Source organism: Lutjanus erythropterus, chromosome 3, assembly GCF_056507025.1.
Source record: "Lutjanus erythropterus isolate fLutEry1 chromosome 3, fLutEry1.hap2, whole genome shotgun sequence".
NCBI classification, from domain to species: Eukaryota; Metazoa; Chordata; class Actinopteri; order Lutjaniformes; family Lutjanidae; genus Lutjanus; species Lutjanus erythropterus.
This window is the reverse complement of record NC_139319.1, coordinates 18691744-18709001: the sequence shown is the minus strand read 5'-3', so window position 1 is coordinate 18709001 and position 17258 is coordinate 18691744. Positions and strand designations below refer to the sequence as shown.

Genomic DNA, 17258 nt, shown 5'->3' with positions numbered 1-17258 from the left:
AGAAGTGGCTCGTTTATGATAAATCAATACATACACAGCCTCAGTTAGAAGTACACACAGCCTAAATCCCCCAAAAAGTTTGTACACTGTTAAACGTGAATAAAAACAGACTGCAGAAACCTGTTGCTGGCATCAAATTCAGATTGAGTGTATATTTACAAACACCAATGATGTTGATGAGGGGAAAAAAGTATTCTCTGCACAGTTTTCAATTGAATATGTGTCAAAAAGCAATGTTTTACAAGGTCCCAAGTTTTGGAATCAGGGTTGTAATACACATTACATGTCTGTTCTTTGTGTGTCTCAACAGCCACTTTGTTACAGTTCAACTCAACTCTCATGTATTATCTAACATGCAGCCCAGTTTATGAGACACTACAGTTGACATTGTGCTCTGGTTTGAACATTGAGGAAACAAAAACAGGTCCAAAGGACTTTAATTAAAACATTTTATGACAATAATTAATATGGTCTATAATAAGAATAACAAGATATGAATAACATGATCACTTTTTCTTGCATTTTAGAATCACTGGAGAGTTTTACTTTTTCAGAGAAAAACCTTAAAAAATAATCAAAGAAGGGATAATCACTCTTTGGGTAAACTGCTGCTGACCTGCTCAACTTTGACAAAGTGAGTTGGCATGACGTGGTTATAAAGGGTAATGAGCCAAAAAAAAAAAAAAGGTTAGTGAACTACAATGTTATACCAGCTTAGGTTATTTTTTATTTACTGTTCAATATCCATACAAAGTTTCTGGATCAAACCTGAAGGTTATTCTACAAAATAAAAATATTTTAACAGAACTACTAAACATAACCAGCTGAGTGAACATGTACTGATACCAGTGGCTGCGTTCACCACTACCAGTGCCGTTCAATGTCTTCTATGGTCTCTGGCAGGCACCGCTTGCGTGTCTCTGACAGCGTTCTTGCCACTACTCCACCCAGTAAAGCGGCAGAGCACAGGACAACCTGGGGCAGGTCTTTCCACACCTCATCCAGTAAGAGGACCAGAGGAGACACAGCTACGCCAATACGAGCCATGAAGGAGTTGTAGCCCATACCATTCTGCCTAAATAAAAACATTCACAGACACTGCTCTTAACTACAGAGAGTATTTTATAAGTGTAGCTCTAAATAATGATTTCGTCATGTTTAGGTAGAAGAAATACAGATCAATCGGCCACAACAGTAAAATGTTTTTGTTGAGTGTTTTTTACAGTGGCTCTTTTGTGGGATTGGACCAGACAGGCTGGCCTACCCTTCACATGTACATCACTGAGCCTTGGGCACCCATGACCTTGTTGCCAGTTAACCAGTTGTCTTTCCTTGGACCATTTTTGGAAGGCACTAACACCTCATACCAGGACCACCCCACAATACTGCCCCTGCTGGTGCCCTCATGTTTGACAAAACACAGTGAAATGCCCATAATTTGCTGTTCCAAGTAGAGAAAACATGGTTAAGTGCCCTCAAAGGTCCCCTTTCAGCAGACAATATGATGGGGATCGCAATTTTAAGTCTGTTGGTGCCCTACACCATACAGCTGGTGGGCCTTTTTTATTTCTTCAGTCTGCCACTGCCCCAACTGACCTGCTGTTTTGGAGATGCTCTGACCCAGTCATCTAGCCATCACAATTTGTCCCTTGTCAAAGTCACTCCGATCCTTACGTTTGTCTATTTTTCCTGCTTCCAACATATCAGATTGTAGAACTGACTGTTCACTTGTTGCCTAATATATCCAACCCCTTGACGGTGCCATTGCAACGAGGTGATTAATGTTATTCACTGCACCTATTGGTGTTTTTAATGTTGTGGCTGATCGGCATAACTCTGTATATGCTCTAAAAATGTGATGTTCAGATAAGACAAAGATGAAAATGGAAGGACTGCATGGTTACCTTATTACAGTGGGATAGAGCTCAGAACTGTAGAGCACAATAGTTGCAAAGGATGCTGAAGAAAACCCTTTTCCAATGATGGCCACCACTGTTCTGACAACAGACATATCTAAAAACAGAACATCAAGGATGACTTGTTGTTGCACTTTTTGATTTTAATAATTAAAGTACTAAAATTATTTATATATTCCTGTTTTTATAACTAAAATAAATGTAAGTGTGTAAATGTAAGTCTGTGGATGTGAATGAATGCTCACCTTTAGGTACTACAATGTTGATTCCAAGACAGACAGCAGCCATCAGCAGAGCTCCCACCTCTGTGGATCGTCTGCCTATCTTGTCCAGTAAGTAGTAAACTGCAACTTTGGCGGGGATCTCAATTAAAGCATAGGTGCACTGAGTGAGATGGATATTGAGCCCAAAGCCTGTGACGTTGAAGCTGATGCCATAAAATGTAACTGCCACACAAAACCTGTGAAGAGAACGTGGAATCAAATTGATAATCTGTTTAGATCTAGGCAGAACCATTCATCTGGATCTGGATCTCTGACCAAATCATAAGATATTTGACAACCTAATTAATTGAGCATAAATGAAATTGGAAATACAGACCACACTGCACCAGTACGTAGGGCCAGTTTTCTCATTTTGGGTGTTCGTATCAGATCGAGGTAAGAATAGGCTCGATCTTTTTTCTCAGTCACAACAATAGTCGATAGTTTCTGTAAGAACCCAAAGCATTATTATACAGAACAGTAAATGACAAGTCCAAACAATCATCTGTAACATGCTTACCTCTGTTTTGAGAGTGTCATTTGACTCGTTCATCTGGTTCATCTTAGCACATTTATTCAAATACATCTGAGCTTTCTCCAGCTTCCCATTGGCAATCAGCCACCTTGCTGACTCTGGCATCCACCTAATGTTGAAGGCAAAGACATTTTTTACTACTTATTTATTACATGGTCATGAATTCCACTGCAGGTTTACATTTAAAACAAATGCAGTAAAGAGTATGTTCCTAACACAGGGGGGGTTCACAGACCTTTTCATGTCAAGGACCCCACGATAGATGCCCGCTACAACCCGGAACCCTAGTTTTAGAAGATTTTGTCTTACACACTCAGTAATTTCTTTATTTTTAATTTAGAAGAGGAGAAAGTCTTCATAGTTTAATCAGTGATTAAATTAGGACCACTATAAATTTCAGTCACTCAGAACGGCCAACTTTATTCTTTCGCACCTTGCACCAATTTCCAAAAAATGTGGTAAAAGTTCAAATATTCTATTCCTGCTTTTGCTGGGGACGCCCTACAACTCACTCAAGGACCCTAGAGCCCAGTTTAAAAACCACTGACCTAACCTATGTATCCAACCCCAGTTTGGCGCAGAAGTAGCTGATCCAATCAGGACTTCAATAAAAGAATCTTGAGCATTGCAGAAAATATGAAATACTGATGTGATTATTAACACCCCTAGGAAGTGTGTAGCAGTCTAGTTAGCTGCTTCATGGGATTGAGTGCTGCTCTTGATTTTGCACTCTACCTCATCCTAACTTTTTGCTCTTCGGGCAATCAACCCTTCAAACATCTAACTTTTTTGGGAGTTTACAAACAATGAGCCCTCCTCCACACAGCAACTGTCCAATCATAGATCAGCAACCGTAGCTAAGGCACCACTGGCCTGTCAAGCTTTGTATTTCTCTACATATTGAAGCAGTGTGGGGCATTAAGAAGAGCAATAGTCATTGATTCCACTGGGCTTGGCCACACGGCTTCATGTCCCACCAGCAGCATTTGAGAAGCCTTACAGCAGCAGAGCATTTTGCCCGCCTGAGTATGTTTGACTGGCTCAGATTTTGTTGATATGGTATTCCTTCCTTGCTTTTTGTGCTATCACCATGGATAACTAAGTTATGTAGTTTAAAAGTTTCTTTTTTTGTCTGTTTTTATGATCACTGAGTCTGCACCGGGTTTTTCAATTTGAAAATTGACTGGATTCTCTACGCCATTTCTGTATCTTCCCTCTGGCATCTGTCAAAAATAGACTCAGCTCGTATTTGAAGCAGAACAGAGCAGAGATCTCCTTCTGGGACATGCTGTAGCGCTGTTGGTGGAATCACAAGCATTGTCTAGACTGGCAGCAATCAGCTTCGGTCGATGAAGCAATGATGTAGCGCAACTGGAATGCAACACAGCCATGCCTGGTGGAATAAAGCCAACGCTCAGTGTCTCATCAGCTTCAACGATCTTTCAAAAACATCAAACTCAAGAGCGCATGTGTGAGGAATGGACTAAACTCTGTCTTTATCTGCACTAACATAAGCTGCAAACATTATCAAGTCAGGTAACTAACTCTGGCTTACTACCTGCAGTAACATTACCTTCACCTCTCTAACTTGAATGATTGCGGTCCAGTTGGTCTGACTGGTTGACTGACTCAGGGTCTGTTGCGCTTAGTCTAATCCCTGAATATAGATTAAGCATTAGCATGAGCTTACATTAGCTAGCTACATTTATGAAATATAAGTCACCATTTTAGCAGACAAAATCCATTGTCATCAGCCTGCCTTTTTTTTTTTTTTTTTTTACTGCGGTGAGAAAATCAAAGACCCAGTGTTTCAAAAATGTCTGCCAACTTCAATGTTAATTTTGCCACCGTTATCATTGTAAATTACTTATGGACAGTGCAAGAATGGGAAGACAAGTGCGGCAACAGCAGCTATGGAGGACAGGGCTTAGCAAAGGCTCATTATATAGGTACATGTTATTCAAATGCTCAAAAGTCACCCAAAACACAACACCTTCAGACAAAGACATAGTGTAGGAGGCTTTTGTTGAACTAAAAAAAAAAGCTGCATTTGAGTCATACCTCCACGTGATGATGGCCAAGATTAGCGGTGATGTGATGCTAACAATAAGCATCCGCCACTCAGTCACAAAGTAAGCAACAAATGAAAGTCCTGCACTCCCAAATGTCCAGGACAAGCTGTCGATCATTCCCACCAGTTTCCGGTGCTCAATGTCAACCCACTCCACACCTGCACAAAACAAACGCATCAAGATTTAGAGAAAACTTTGAGTGCAACACTTGATTTGTGTTGTATGCTCTCAAGACCAGGGTTAAGTCCAAGGCGAATACAGCATGACATAGGCTATGCTTAACAGTTTAAAAATTAAAATATATAATTACTGAGGACTGAGGAGATGATGACGATGCCAGTGATACAAAACCCAGTGAAGAACCTCAGCACTGCGAACATCACATAGGAGGTAGAAAAAGCACTCGCAACTCCAAAAAGCATTCCAGACACATATGACACCAGCAGCATGATCCTTCGGCCAAACCTACGGAGAGTCAGAAAGTCTCCAGAATTTCTTCACTTATTGCTTAAAACAATGGACAATCAATTATAAGTGATATAGGTTACAAATTAAATGTCAAGTGATACCTGTCACTCAGACTTCCAAAGGACACAGCTCCAAACATCACTCCAATAAAGAAGATGGTGGCAGTTGCTTTGTTTTTCCCTCTTCTGTCACACACCAGGTCCCACTTGTACAAACCAATAAAAAAAAAAAAGTAAGAGGACAACTTTTGAGATGTCACATGACTTCTCTACACTTTAATTTTTGTTGTTATTTTTGGTTTTCTTTTCTTTTCTTTTTTTTTTTTTTAAAAAATGAAGAGAACTGCGTTTACCTGTGAGGATATAGTTGACTTGAAGGTGGTGTTATCATACACCCATCCAGTCTGGCATGGCACTGTTGGTAGGTCAGTAGTGTTGGAACTGTTGAGCAGCAGGTGATACTGAGGCTCTGCAAACATGAGGCAGGAGTATGGAGTCCCATCCTCCTGGAGTGGAATACTAACAATGAGTCTCTCTGCCTTGGATAAATTCCCAAATCGACCTTCTTGATCCAGAGAGCTGATGTCGCAGTGATGAGAAGGAACAGCTGCTATGAAGTTGTTTAGCGTGAAGTGGCAAGGCAGTGTGAAGCGGCCAAGGAAGCTGATTGCAAGGATCATCATCTGAAATCTTCCAAATCCATTAATATCATCTAGAATGTTCTCAAACCTCATTGTGGCGTCCCAATATGTGCAAAATTACTTATTTTGAAATAGAAAATTAAAATATATTCCTCTCTCCTCACTCACCTTTACCTGTACACTAAAAAGACACTCTGAGAGCTTAACAAAGGAACTTGTGGCCTTCTATGGACTGCTGGGGTATAGTTGAGATTGGTCACTAATTTACCTCACTTAACCACTAGAATAACTTTTGTCTGTGTGAGTGTGGTGCTCTCTTTGAATTTGTGTTAAATTTTAAAGCATAGTCCTCCCCCTGACATGTCATGTCATAGTCCTGTCTCATCACGTATCACGGCCTGTCTTGTTTTATCTCACTACTTATGTCTTACATCACAAAATAAAGAGAAGGAAAAACACATAATCATCAGAATGTGAGATCAGTCATCATTTTATTGTATTTCATTTAAGAAATATAATCTCACAACAACACAAAAAAATAGCCATGAAGCAGTGGTCCTTTTTAAAAAGTATGTTGTAACAAATTTAGACAGATTTTTGTCACGGGGTGGTGGTGATGGTGTGTGTGAGAGAATGTATGTGTGGTTGGTCCTGGTGGCGGCGGTATCTATAGCTGAAAGTTCTCTAAGCTTTCGCGGTTTTGTTTTTAATGACCTGGAAAGATACTGTGGGTGAGCCGGCTGCAATTGGTGGACTGGGCTTGTGAGTGTCCTCTACCCGTCTCCACACAGCAAATGAGGTGATGCAGGGCAGACACGGAGCAGAGCGGCGTGGATGACGCTGGTGTGCACGGCAGAGACTTGAAATGAGAGGAAGCACGAGCCTATGGAGGCAAAAAAAAAAAAAGGCAATATTGGGGATGAATGTGATTTGGGACTTCTGGGAGGAACTTTTTAACAGACGCAGGCCAAATTCTCACCATTCAAGAGACTCCACTCTTATTGACTTCCATCAGAGAGAGGTACAGGCCTGTACCCTTCTCAAAAAGCCACTGAACTCGCAGCCCATCCAGTGGACTGAAGAGTGTGAGATGGCCTTCAAACAGCTGAAGCAAAATTTGGTTCAAGCTCCCATTTTAGCCTACACACACTTAGGCAACAATGTTAGCCAGATATTGTCAGCTTTTTGATATAACTTACTACTTATTATAAATGCTGCTGAAAAGGAAAAATAATCTATATATATATTTTATAATCAGGCATGAATCCATCTATACTTTGCACACACTACTGGTTTATTGAGGGATTGTTCGACTGTTATCCTGTACTGTGTACAATTTCCACATCAACACACCAACTGTAGCTGACAACATTACCTCCAGCCTGTCTGCAGCAGGTCTCTCCTCTTTTCTCCTCTCTTCGTTTCTGTCCTCCAAAATGACTCACTCTGCTCCTGATCAACACTGCAACACACAAGATCTCGCAAAAGACCTTCACGTTAAACAAGATTTGGTTACAAGGAGCCTGGAACGAGTGAAGAGTAAGAGAGATGCTTTCCATGCTGTTGTCAAAGATTTATATTATTGATCTGAGAACGTTAGTTGCGAAAACATGCACTTTAAGTGGATGAACCCCCAAGAATCATATTAAAACTCATCTTTCAGCTCCTGGCTGTATCATTGGTCTCACTTAATATTGGACCAATTTCAAAACTAGCTGTCCCCATCAATCAAACAACATACACACGAGGAAATAGAGCCTAGATTGAAAAATACCAACATTCTCCTTTAAGCTGCAGATAGCATAACAGCAGTACGTGTGCTAACTTGTCAGTCAATTCTTACGTTTGGCCTATTGTTTTAAGAAAGTAATAAAATACCTAACAGGATGTCAGAAATGAACAATCTGCTTATTTACACATCACAGCATCTGCTATATATGTTTTCAAAGCCCCCGGGAAACAACAACAACAACGACCTCTGAGACAGCGACCTACCCACTGAACATGGCAAATTAGCACCTGTGTCAGTAACAGTACAAACATTAATAAGCTAGCAGCTATCACCATTTCTTTTGTGTGAATTTATAAATTTCAATGCCAGGGCTCGAGGCTCACCTCCCCATGTGCAAATGTTCCATCAAAACAAATTACCCTCAGCGCCACTTCACAGAGACCCCTGGGCTTGGCTTCTCCCAAGAAGACTGTGATTGGTTTAGAGAAATATTCATAAAGCAGGGCGTCCACCGCCTCTCTGAGCACTGTGGAGAGAGGTCTGGCTATGCGATGAATGTGGTTTTAATGTGGCTTACTGTATTTCCTTCCCATTTTGACAACGTTGTCTTGGCAACATTCATTATTCGGATCCCGATTAGTTTCCAGAAAGTGGTCGCTAGTCTTCCTGGAGTCTACATATTAATATTAGCATGGCGACATTCAGTGTTGTGTATTGTTGCTGTTGAGTTCAGACATTATCGTTACACCATAGAATTTGCTCTCAGCTCCTAAATTGGCTATGCTTTTGTTAGTACACTATTTCTAAACTATTGTAAATGAAATTGTAAGAATATGTCTGAGCCACAAATAAATGGACTAACTGTCTGTGTTGTGCCTGCATCACTTTTGTGCTGGCCTGTAACACATTGCTACACAAATAAATTCAGTATACAAATCTGAATGAAGGTAGGCTGAAATGTGTGTATTGTTTTTCTGTGTACTACAAATTGAAATTTGAATCTGAAAAACTCAGTGTAAAACACAACATTTCCAGGGTCGACTGTCACACAGTGACATTTTGGTGGCATTGGGCATTTTACTGACACAAAAACTATTTTTGAAAGATGAATGAAATGTTTTGGGTGAATTACTATCTTTTGCAAACATGCAGTAGAACTGTGATGTCCTATGAAACAGATGTCCCAACTGTTATGTGGAATTTAGAGAATGTTAAGACTGTTTCGAAAAATGACAATAATTGCAGGATAGAATCAACAAACACTTGTTTATTTCTCCTACACAGATCATATTCATTCAACTTTGTTTCACTCTTTATTTCTCCCCTGGTCGCCATTTCTCCCCAAACTCAACTGAACCAAACCAGTAAAACAATTGTATAATAACATATAAATAACAACACCTCCAATTGTTTCCATTTTAAGGGTAAGGGAGCATAAATACTTTATGAAAACAATTAGTATGTATGCACCAATACCACTTTTTTTCAGACTGAGTACAAGTACTTACATTTGGGTACTTGCCGATACTGAGTACTAATATGAGTACTTAATAATGCCATAAAAGTTCTTACAATAACTTTACAAACATGTTTTATTTTCATTAGATGGTCACTTTCTAAATGTAACACATCATTGTTGCCGTTTCCTGCTACAAGTGTAACCATAGTTACTGTACACATTACATTTTTGGGTTATTTGTAGTAAGATACTTTACTGATTTTGTGTTCCTTAATAAGCTGTGCAGTTTACTGTCTATAATAATTGCGCAACATTATCATGAACTTAAAGAATTAAGTTAGTTAATAGTGTTACATATGATGAGTATTTCATTATCATTTACATCAAATTAACTAGTATTTTATTTACACATTTACATGTGTAGTATTTGTTTCTTCTTCATGTCCCTCTTGTCTAAGAGCTAATTAGTTCCTTCCTGTCATTGTTTAGGGGGGGACAGGTATGAGTGTGGTACCATGTGCAACAGTTTTGTTTATCCTGCTGTGAACCCCAAAGAGTGAAGTTGCATGTACTGTGCTGTCAGGCCGTTTTGGTGAGGATTAAGTGCACAAAGAGAAGTTGTAGCAGCTTATTACGAAGAAAAGATTGACTGGTGGCAGCAGTGTTTTTTTTCTTCGTCTTTGGATTAATTTGCAGAGGCATTCAACTAGTTTACACCCGCCAGGACCTTTTGGACAGCGGCTGGCTGCATTCTACAGGTGCACTCTATGCATTTATTTCAGTTTTCCATGGACTTACAAGGAATTTTATGGACAGTTTCCAAAGTTGCTGCGGTCATTAGTGGATGATGTTGAGGACAGTGAGTCCCTGTGATGTCATTTCATGTGAATTACTGGAACTGAACAACAATATAGTGTTTTACTTCTTTAAGATTCAGACAACTTGGTGAGCTCCAGGAAGTTTTTTTCTCTTAATTTTTCATACATTTCCACTTTGTGTACACACACAGAGCACAAACTAAAGTGTAAACTAATGAAGAAAAAGATGAAGTTATCCCCTGCCATACAAACCATATAAATCAAAAGCTCTGCCTTAGCAACGTGGTTTCACCAGTACTGTTTTCAGATATAAGTCTGACACAGATTATTTTGTTCTGTAGCTGCTGATTGACAATATTTTTCACAATGTTCATTCTGTGGTCTGGATTTGAGCCTTTGGTGGGTCAGTTGCAACATGTTAATAGGCCACAGGATGGCAATATTGATCCCTGTAAATCAGCAGGTGACGAGAAAATGGACCCATTTGCTCTGAAATACTCTGCACAGCTTAGTTTGGACTATATAACTCACATTTTCAACCTTAACATTACCTCTGCCATCATTTCTTCATTTTGGAAATGCCCGTGATCTTCCTGTCCACAAAGGTGATAGCACTTCTGAATTAAATATTTGTCATCCTTTATCAAACCCCCTTTAATTTTGCCATCTATACCTTGACTCCTTCAAATTATTTGGTTGTTGTGTTACTGTCTATCATAACAAGGGTATAAATATAAATTCTACTGAAAGCTGATGTCACAGTGACGAGAGGGAACAGCCGTGATTAAACTGTTCAGCAGAAAATGAAGAGGCAAACTCAGGAAAAATAATAATGAGTAACCTTTGGTTGCTCAATTCTCTTGATGAACTCTTTCAGGTGTTTAGTGTTTCAGACAAAAGTGAAGCCTCTACAATTTGGTTGCTTGCTATGTTTTTCCCCACTATTTATCCCACATCCAGTCCCATTTGTAAAACAATTAAAGATTTTTTTTTTTCCACATTACAGTAAATTTACACTAAATCACCAGCTGGACTTGAGTCGGTTGATACTTCTGGGTTGTCAACTGGGCACCGTTCCTCATTATTTCATTGATGAGCACACTTCATCTCCAGAGGGTTAAACAGCACAATCTGCAGCCTCATACTCAACAATTTATTCAGTCTGACTGAAGGTGACTTCACCATCATCCTCAGCTCCCACAGTTTCTTCTGTCTTTTAAGAAATATCCTGTCTTTACTGAAATGCAACACAAAAATCAGTGATGAATCAGTGGTATGGTAAAATATTAGATCACATTTGTTGTTCTTTCATTAGTAAAACATATAACCAACAGCGATATTTCTGGCAACTCAATTTATTACCCTTTTGGCTGCAATGAAGTCTTTAGAGTGAAGGTTTCTCATCAGAAGTGGAGATAGATCTTCTCCTAAAACACAGAGGCCATCTGTTATAACGTAACTCTCATTTGAATGTTTGGATGCAATCCAAAATAAAGTCCAGTACCTTGTCTGTTCCACATCCTCAATAGTCTCTGGTAGGCGAACGTTGCGTGTCTCAGGAAGAAGAAAAGCTGACAGCCCTCCAGCAAAAGCCACCAGAGAGAAAATTGCACTCGGTAAGTGATCCCACACTTCTTCGAGAAGTATGATCAAGGGGGATAGAGATACGCCCACACGGGTCATGAATGAAGAGTAACCCAACCCATTTTGCCTGTGTAACCAAAAGTACAACAAATTTGTAACCGGGACAGTTAGTTTCAGGATAGTACTGTAACTCAGTCATGTATAAAGACATGACCAGAACGTTCAGTTGTTCAGATGTCCTGTCAGTAAAAGCCTCTGAATATAGATACTGTTTGTGAATGTGCACAAGAAAAGGTCTATATTAGATATTTTACTGACCTCATAACTGTTGGGTAAAGCTCTGTTGTATACAGAAATACAGTTGTAAAAGCGCCCTCTGCAAACATTTTGCCTAAAGCTCCCAAAGCTGTCCGAAACAGACCTTTATCTGGAAAGAAAAAGTTGTGAAAGGACATTTTAACCCAACTTGTATTATCTTTTAACCAACTATGTGCAGAATTAGATTATTAACAACTCTGGCACCCCCAGTGGTAGTTTTCACTTAGTTACTCTTCACTTAGATAAACAAAAATGCAAGTGTGTCCTGTAACCCCAGTTCTGAGAGTTGGGACATTGTGTAAAAGGTAAATAAAAACAGAATGTAATTTTTTGTAAGAACTTTTCAACCTATATTTAACTGAATACTGTACAAAGACAAGGTATTTAATGTTCAAACTGATGAACTTTATTGTTTTTTGTAAATATATTCTTATTTTGAGTTTGATGCCTGCAACATGTTTCAAAAAAGTTGGGACAGTCCACCACTATGTTACATCACCTTTTCTTTTAACAACACCTACTAGACGTTTGGGAACTGAGGACACTAATTGTTTTGAAAGTGAAAATCTCTCTCATTCTTCTCTTCTATATGACTTCAGTTGCTCAGCAGTCCGTGGTCTCTGTTGCTGTATTTTGCACTTCATAATTCACCACACATTTTCAGTGGGAGACAGGTCTGAGCTGCAAATGCAGGCCAGTCAAGTACCTGAGTCACTGGTGCCAGAATACAGGGAAGATTTTTTGTCCCCCCAACTTAAGGTCATACATAGTGCCTGTCCAACAGCACCAACACATCCCAACAGCAAGATGTAATGTAATGTAGTGATCTGAGTTCAGCAGCAGATCTACAATTAAATATACCCATTGGTATTTACCTGCCCATTTTTCTCATGCAGTAAACAAAAAAATCATAACTGTTTACAGTGCGGTGCAAAGAATACATTAACAGTGCACAGACAGACAGATAGAGAGCAGCACAGCACAGAAGTGAGTCCATACTGAGAGTCAGAGTCAGCAGCACAGTGTCTCTCCCTCCCCAGCCACACTGTGTGCATGGAGTGACAGTGAATTACTATCATTAAGATGATGCTCTGTGTCTTTGTCACCCTAAAACTTTACTGTGATTTCAGACTGGTATGCCCATGCAGAATCATGAATATAATTGTACCTAAATGCTGAAATCCAGTAATATAAAATAATTTTGCATTTTGGTTAACACACAGGGTACCAACACATTCTCATTTCTTTCAGATCAATCTGGTGCCAAATAAGAGGGAGACTCAAAGCCACTCCTTCATGAAGAAAAATATTAGTCAGACAAAGTCTGAAAAACAAAGCCAACTGTTTGTGGGACTTAAGTTGACAAAGGCGCACAGGCATATCTCGCCAACCTCAAAAAACACTGTTCATGCATGAAAAGTTTTGCTTCACAAAATTAAATGTTCATAAAAAAAAAACAAAAAAAACTAGAATTGTCCCTGGAGGTCAGTACTACAAATTTAGATTCAGTTCATCACGCATTGGTATTTATCCTACCGCTTATTTATCAGGCAGCATCATTCATTAATAGCTTAAGCCAATGTGTTAGAAGGTGACTGTCTTTGTAGTCTGATCAGTAAATATGCGTGAAAGCTTCTGTGACATACATAATAATGTATTAACATGTATTAAGCTGGATGTCCCTCCCTCTTTTAAACTCAATTTGGCACCACTGACCTGAACCCTGACAGTTAAGCTTGTTCTATTATTGTCATTTACTTATTACTGCCATAGCTAGAGCGGTCTCACTATATGCTTAATGATTCAACCAGACACTGGAAATTGATCATTTACCTTGAGGAATAAACATGTTGCTGAATATACACAGTCCAGTCAGAACAAGTGTTCCAACCTGATTCAACCTTCTGCCAATTTTGTCCAAGGTGAAAAAGATAAAAGCTTTTACTGGAACTTCGATTATGCCATAGATGAACTGTGTGAGATAAATGTTGACACCGAATCCTGAGACATTCAAGCTGATTCCATAATATGTGCTTGCCACTGCAAACCTATAAACAAAAAGCGAGCAGAGTTATTTATTTATTTATTTATTCTCAGTTGTACATTTGCCACAGAAAATTTTAGTTTCTGCCTGGCTGGTAGGTATTTGTTACAGATTACTTCAACTGTCAAAAGTTAAACCCCTTCTTTGAATCAGTGTGCAAAGTAGGTAACCATAGCAACAGTACATCTGCTTTGTGTTACATTACAACTATGAGTCAGTTTATACTGCATGGTTATGTTGACCTAACTATGAGTTAAGTGACACCACATGATAGTGCAGAGCTTTTTCTATTTCAGGAAACCTTGAAGTGTGTCGTCATACTGATTCTGTGGCAACTTACCACCGACACACAGAGGAGCTGTATTCGAGCAGTCATCCCTGTGTTTAAATTTATTGTCCTTCAGTTGAGCAAGCAATAAATGAAAGAACGTACATACCACACAATGCCAGTAAGTACAGCCAGCCTCCTCATTCTGGGGGTCCTCACAAGGTCCAAATAGGAATATTTTCTGTTTTTATTTTCTACAAGTATTACTTTGGACAGAACCTGGACAGTAAAAAGGAAACGTTGATCAGAGAGGAAGTGGGTATAATTTCTGACTTTCTGACATGATCAGATTATGTCATGTTTTATACCTCAGGGCTTATGTCAGCCATGAACTGCTCTCTGCCATTGACTCTTGCACACTTGCTCAGGTAATAATGAGCAGTGTTCACCTTTCCATTACTCATCAGCCACCTGGCAGACTCAGGGAGCCACCTGTGATTTTTCATACAAAGTCATGAGTCAAATCAGTGAGAACAGTCTTTACGAAACACAGCTGCACACAGCTGGCAGGTGTTAGGACAGCTTCATACTGTAAAAACTGAAAAAAAGGAAACTGCTTGCAGAATTTTTCCTTACCACCAACAGATCATGGCCAGAAACAGTGGGGTGGTTACTGTGGCGGTCAGGTACCTCCAGTCATTTACAAAATAGGCAACAACAGGTAGTACAGCAGTCGAAATACTCCAGTCCAAGCTCATTAAGACGCCCACTGCAGTGCGATGCTTAATGTCCACCCATTCAACACCTATCAAGAGCAACGATGATAAATCAAATCCATTAAAACAGACTTCACTATAATTACAGTTGACACTAAATCAATAAGCCACAACTTTTTTTATTCTAAAAATGTGTTGAAGTTAAAACACAAAAATAAAAAGCCTAGCCAAGATTAAAAAAAAGGAGTATATCACCTGACATCACTTCAAGTGACTGTTACATTATAAAAATCTCACACATGTAACTGAACCAATAAGGATTTAATATAATTTGAGTATATATTTGTTAGCATTTTCCTTTTTTCTTTTTCATTTTTTAAAATTATTTCTCTGTCTCTTTAAAAAACAAACAAAGAAACAAACAAATACTATGACATAAAACTCACAAAGGACAATGGAGGCTATACTTATTCCAGAAAGTCCAAGTCCAGTAAAGAATCTCATGACAGCAAACATGGCAAAATTATACGAGAAAACACTTGCAAATGCAAAGATGGTGGCTGTCACATAGGATATCAGAAGTGCTCTTTTCCTGCCAAACCTGTGAGACAAAATAACCATAGATTAATCTCAAATCAGTCATGTGCACATAGTTTGATCAAATATTCTAGATACTATTCGCTCAGAAGAGGGTGCAATCATACTTTATTTTATTTAAAACTATGATAACACCTGTCACTAAGATAACCAAATACCACTGCTCCAACCATGACCCCTGTGAAGAAGATAGTGGCCGTGGCTTTGTTGACTCTTCTCTTGTCACAAACTAAATCCCACTGTGAGGGAAACACAGACAACACATAGACAAGTAAAGAAATAATGTGGCTAGCTTGTGATTGATTTTTGTTTAAATATTTGTAAATGGAAAGTGATAAAACTCACCTCTGTGGCCAAAGTAGACTTGAAGGTGGTATTATCATACATCCATCCATCCTGACACGCTACTGTGGGCAGATCAGTAATATTGGAGGAGTTGACTAGCAGATGATACTGAGGCTCTGCAAACATCTGACAAGAGCTGGGAGTCCCGTCCTCCTGGACTGGAATACTAACAGTAAGCTTCTCCACCTGGGATAAATTCCTAAAAACACGTCCATCATCCAGGGAGCTGATGTTGCAGTGGTGAGAGGGAACAGCCGCAATGAAGTTATTCAGCAGAAAGTGAAAAGGCAAAGTAACTCGAGGAATTACCATCAAAAGGATTGTCTTTATCTGGAATTTCCCAAAGCCATTCACTTCCGCCAGGACGTTCTCAAACTTCATATTGAAAATAAATGATGCAGCACTTCCAATTTGGAGTAAAATCTCAGAGAATAATAGAAATATCACAAAGCATGCAAGACGTTAGTCTGAATAGGAACGACACTGTTGAATGCTTTTGGTCAATGGCCAGCCAAGGCGATGCCTGCATGTACAGCCGGAGAAGTGGAATATTTCTAAAAAAATAAATCATTAGCTAAGGAATCTATGCTGTAATACCAAACTACAAAAAGCACATGAAACATGAAAACAAATCCAGCCAGGATTTACCTGAAGCTGCAGGAGGCTATTTGAACACACACACTGCAAAAACTTCAGACTCATATCACCCTACAAAGTCCTGCCCATCAATAGATGGATTCCCATTAAATGGTTGGTTAGTTAAAGTTATTGCCATTACAATAAACATTGTTAAGTACTTGTTGTATAATATTAATACATTCTATTACTCTATTGCTACATATTACATATGCATATTATTATGCTACATGTTATATCTTTTGTTAGATTTTGCAATTATCCTGTGCAATATAAATCATCTTCTGTATATAACAATAATAATAACAGTTTCATAATGTAATGCATCCTGTGAATCTTTGCTGCTTGCAATCCAGATCTCTGTCTCAGTGCAATTATCTATTCAAGAAATATTTATATTTTTTCTCTTAATACAATGTAACACACCATTTTTGTATTTACAATGCATGTGTAATTATCCTGCATTTTCTCTCTCTCTCTCTCTCTCTCTCTATATATATATATATATATATATATATATATATATATATATATATATATATATATATATTCCCGTATATCTATACAAGTGAAAGGTGTTTACAGTGTATGTAGTATGTATAGCATGTGCATAGTTTTTCTAATCAAATTTTTATGTTTATTCTATTTTTACTCAATCTTATCTACCTGTACTTTTTGAACTGCACGTGTGAATTTCCCCATTGTGGGATCAATAAATCTTATCTGATCATTTCTTGTCTCGGTGAGCTCATAGTGTAGATCAGACGACATTAAACACAACATAGTAATAAAACACATTTAAACACACAAAGAATAATTTTAATACAACAATATACGATAAGGTGTC

General features: G+C 38.7%; 2 protein-coding genes across 2 annotated transcripts; both read right to left on the bottom strand.

Annotated features, from left to right (window-relative positions):
• Positions 1-684: 684 nt before the first annotated feature.
• On the bottom strand, positions 685-6073 carry LOC146329899 (solute carrier family 22 member 7-like). The gene is made up of 9 exons (XM_084715284.1): positions 5607-6073; positions 5356-5459; positions 5097-5251; positions 4776-4944; positions 2700-2823; positions 2517-2626; positions 2162-2376; positions 1905-2013; positions 685-1075 (listed from the first exon to the last, which is right to left on the bottom strand). The coding sequence occupies exons 1-9, from the start codon at positions 5985-5987 to the stop codon at positions 865-867; spliced, it is 1578 nt and encodes a 525-aa protein (XP_084571410.1). The 5' UTR covers positions 5988-6073; the 3' UTR covers positions 685-864.
• A 4983-nt stretch (positions 6074-11056) lies between these two features.
• On the bottom strand, positions 11057-16258 carry LOC146329898 (solute carrier family 22 member 7-like). Its single transcript, XM_084715285.1, has 10 exons — positions 15776-16258; positions 15566-15669; positions 15280-15434; positions 14754-14922; positions 14486-14609; positions 14287-14396; positions 13639-13853; positions 11806-11914; positions 11408-11614; positions 11057-11330 (listed from the first exon to the last, which is right to left on the bottom strand). The coding sequence occupies exons 1-10, from the start codon at positions 16154-16156 to the stop codon at positions 11288-11290; spliced, it is 1617 nt and encodes a 538-aa protein (XP_084571411.1). The 5' UTR covers positions 16157-16258; the 3' UTR covers positions 11057-11287.
• Positions 16259-17258: the final 1000 nt, after the last annotated feature.

Coding starts and splice junctions, on each gene's coding strand:
- LOC146329899 (XM_084715284.1), bottom strand. CDS start 5,987: ATGAGGTTTGAGAACATTCTAGATGATATTAATGGATTTGGAAGATTT. Junction 5,460..5,606: donor AGTCAACTATATCCTCACAG/GTAAACGCAGTT, acceptor GGTTTGTACAAG/TGGGACCTGGTGTGTGACAG. Junction 2,377..2,516: donor CTACGTACTGGTGCAGTGTG/GTCTGTATTTCC, acceptor TTCTCTTCACAG/GTTTTGTGTGGCAGTTACAT.
- LOC146329898 (XM_084715285.1), bottom strand. CDS start 16,156: ATGAAGTTTGAGAACGTCCTGGCGGAAGTGAATGGCTTTGGGAAATTC. Junction 13,854..14,286: donor GTACTTACTGGCATTGTGTG/GTATGTACGTTC, acceptor TTTTGTTTATAG/GTTTGCAGTGGCAAGCACAT. Junction 11,615..11,805: donor CTTTACCCAACAGTTATGAG/GTCAGTAAAATA, acceptor TTGGTTACACAG/GCAAAATGGGTTGGGTTACT.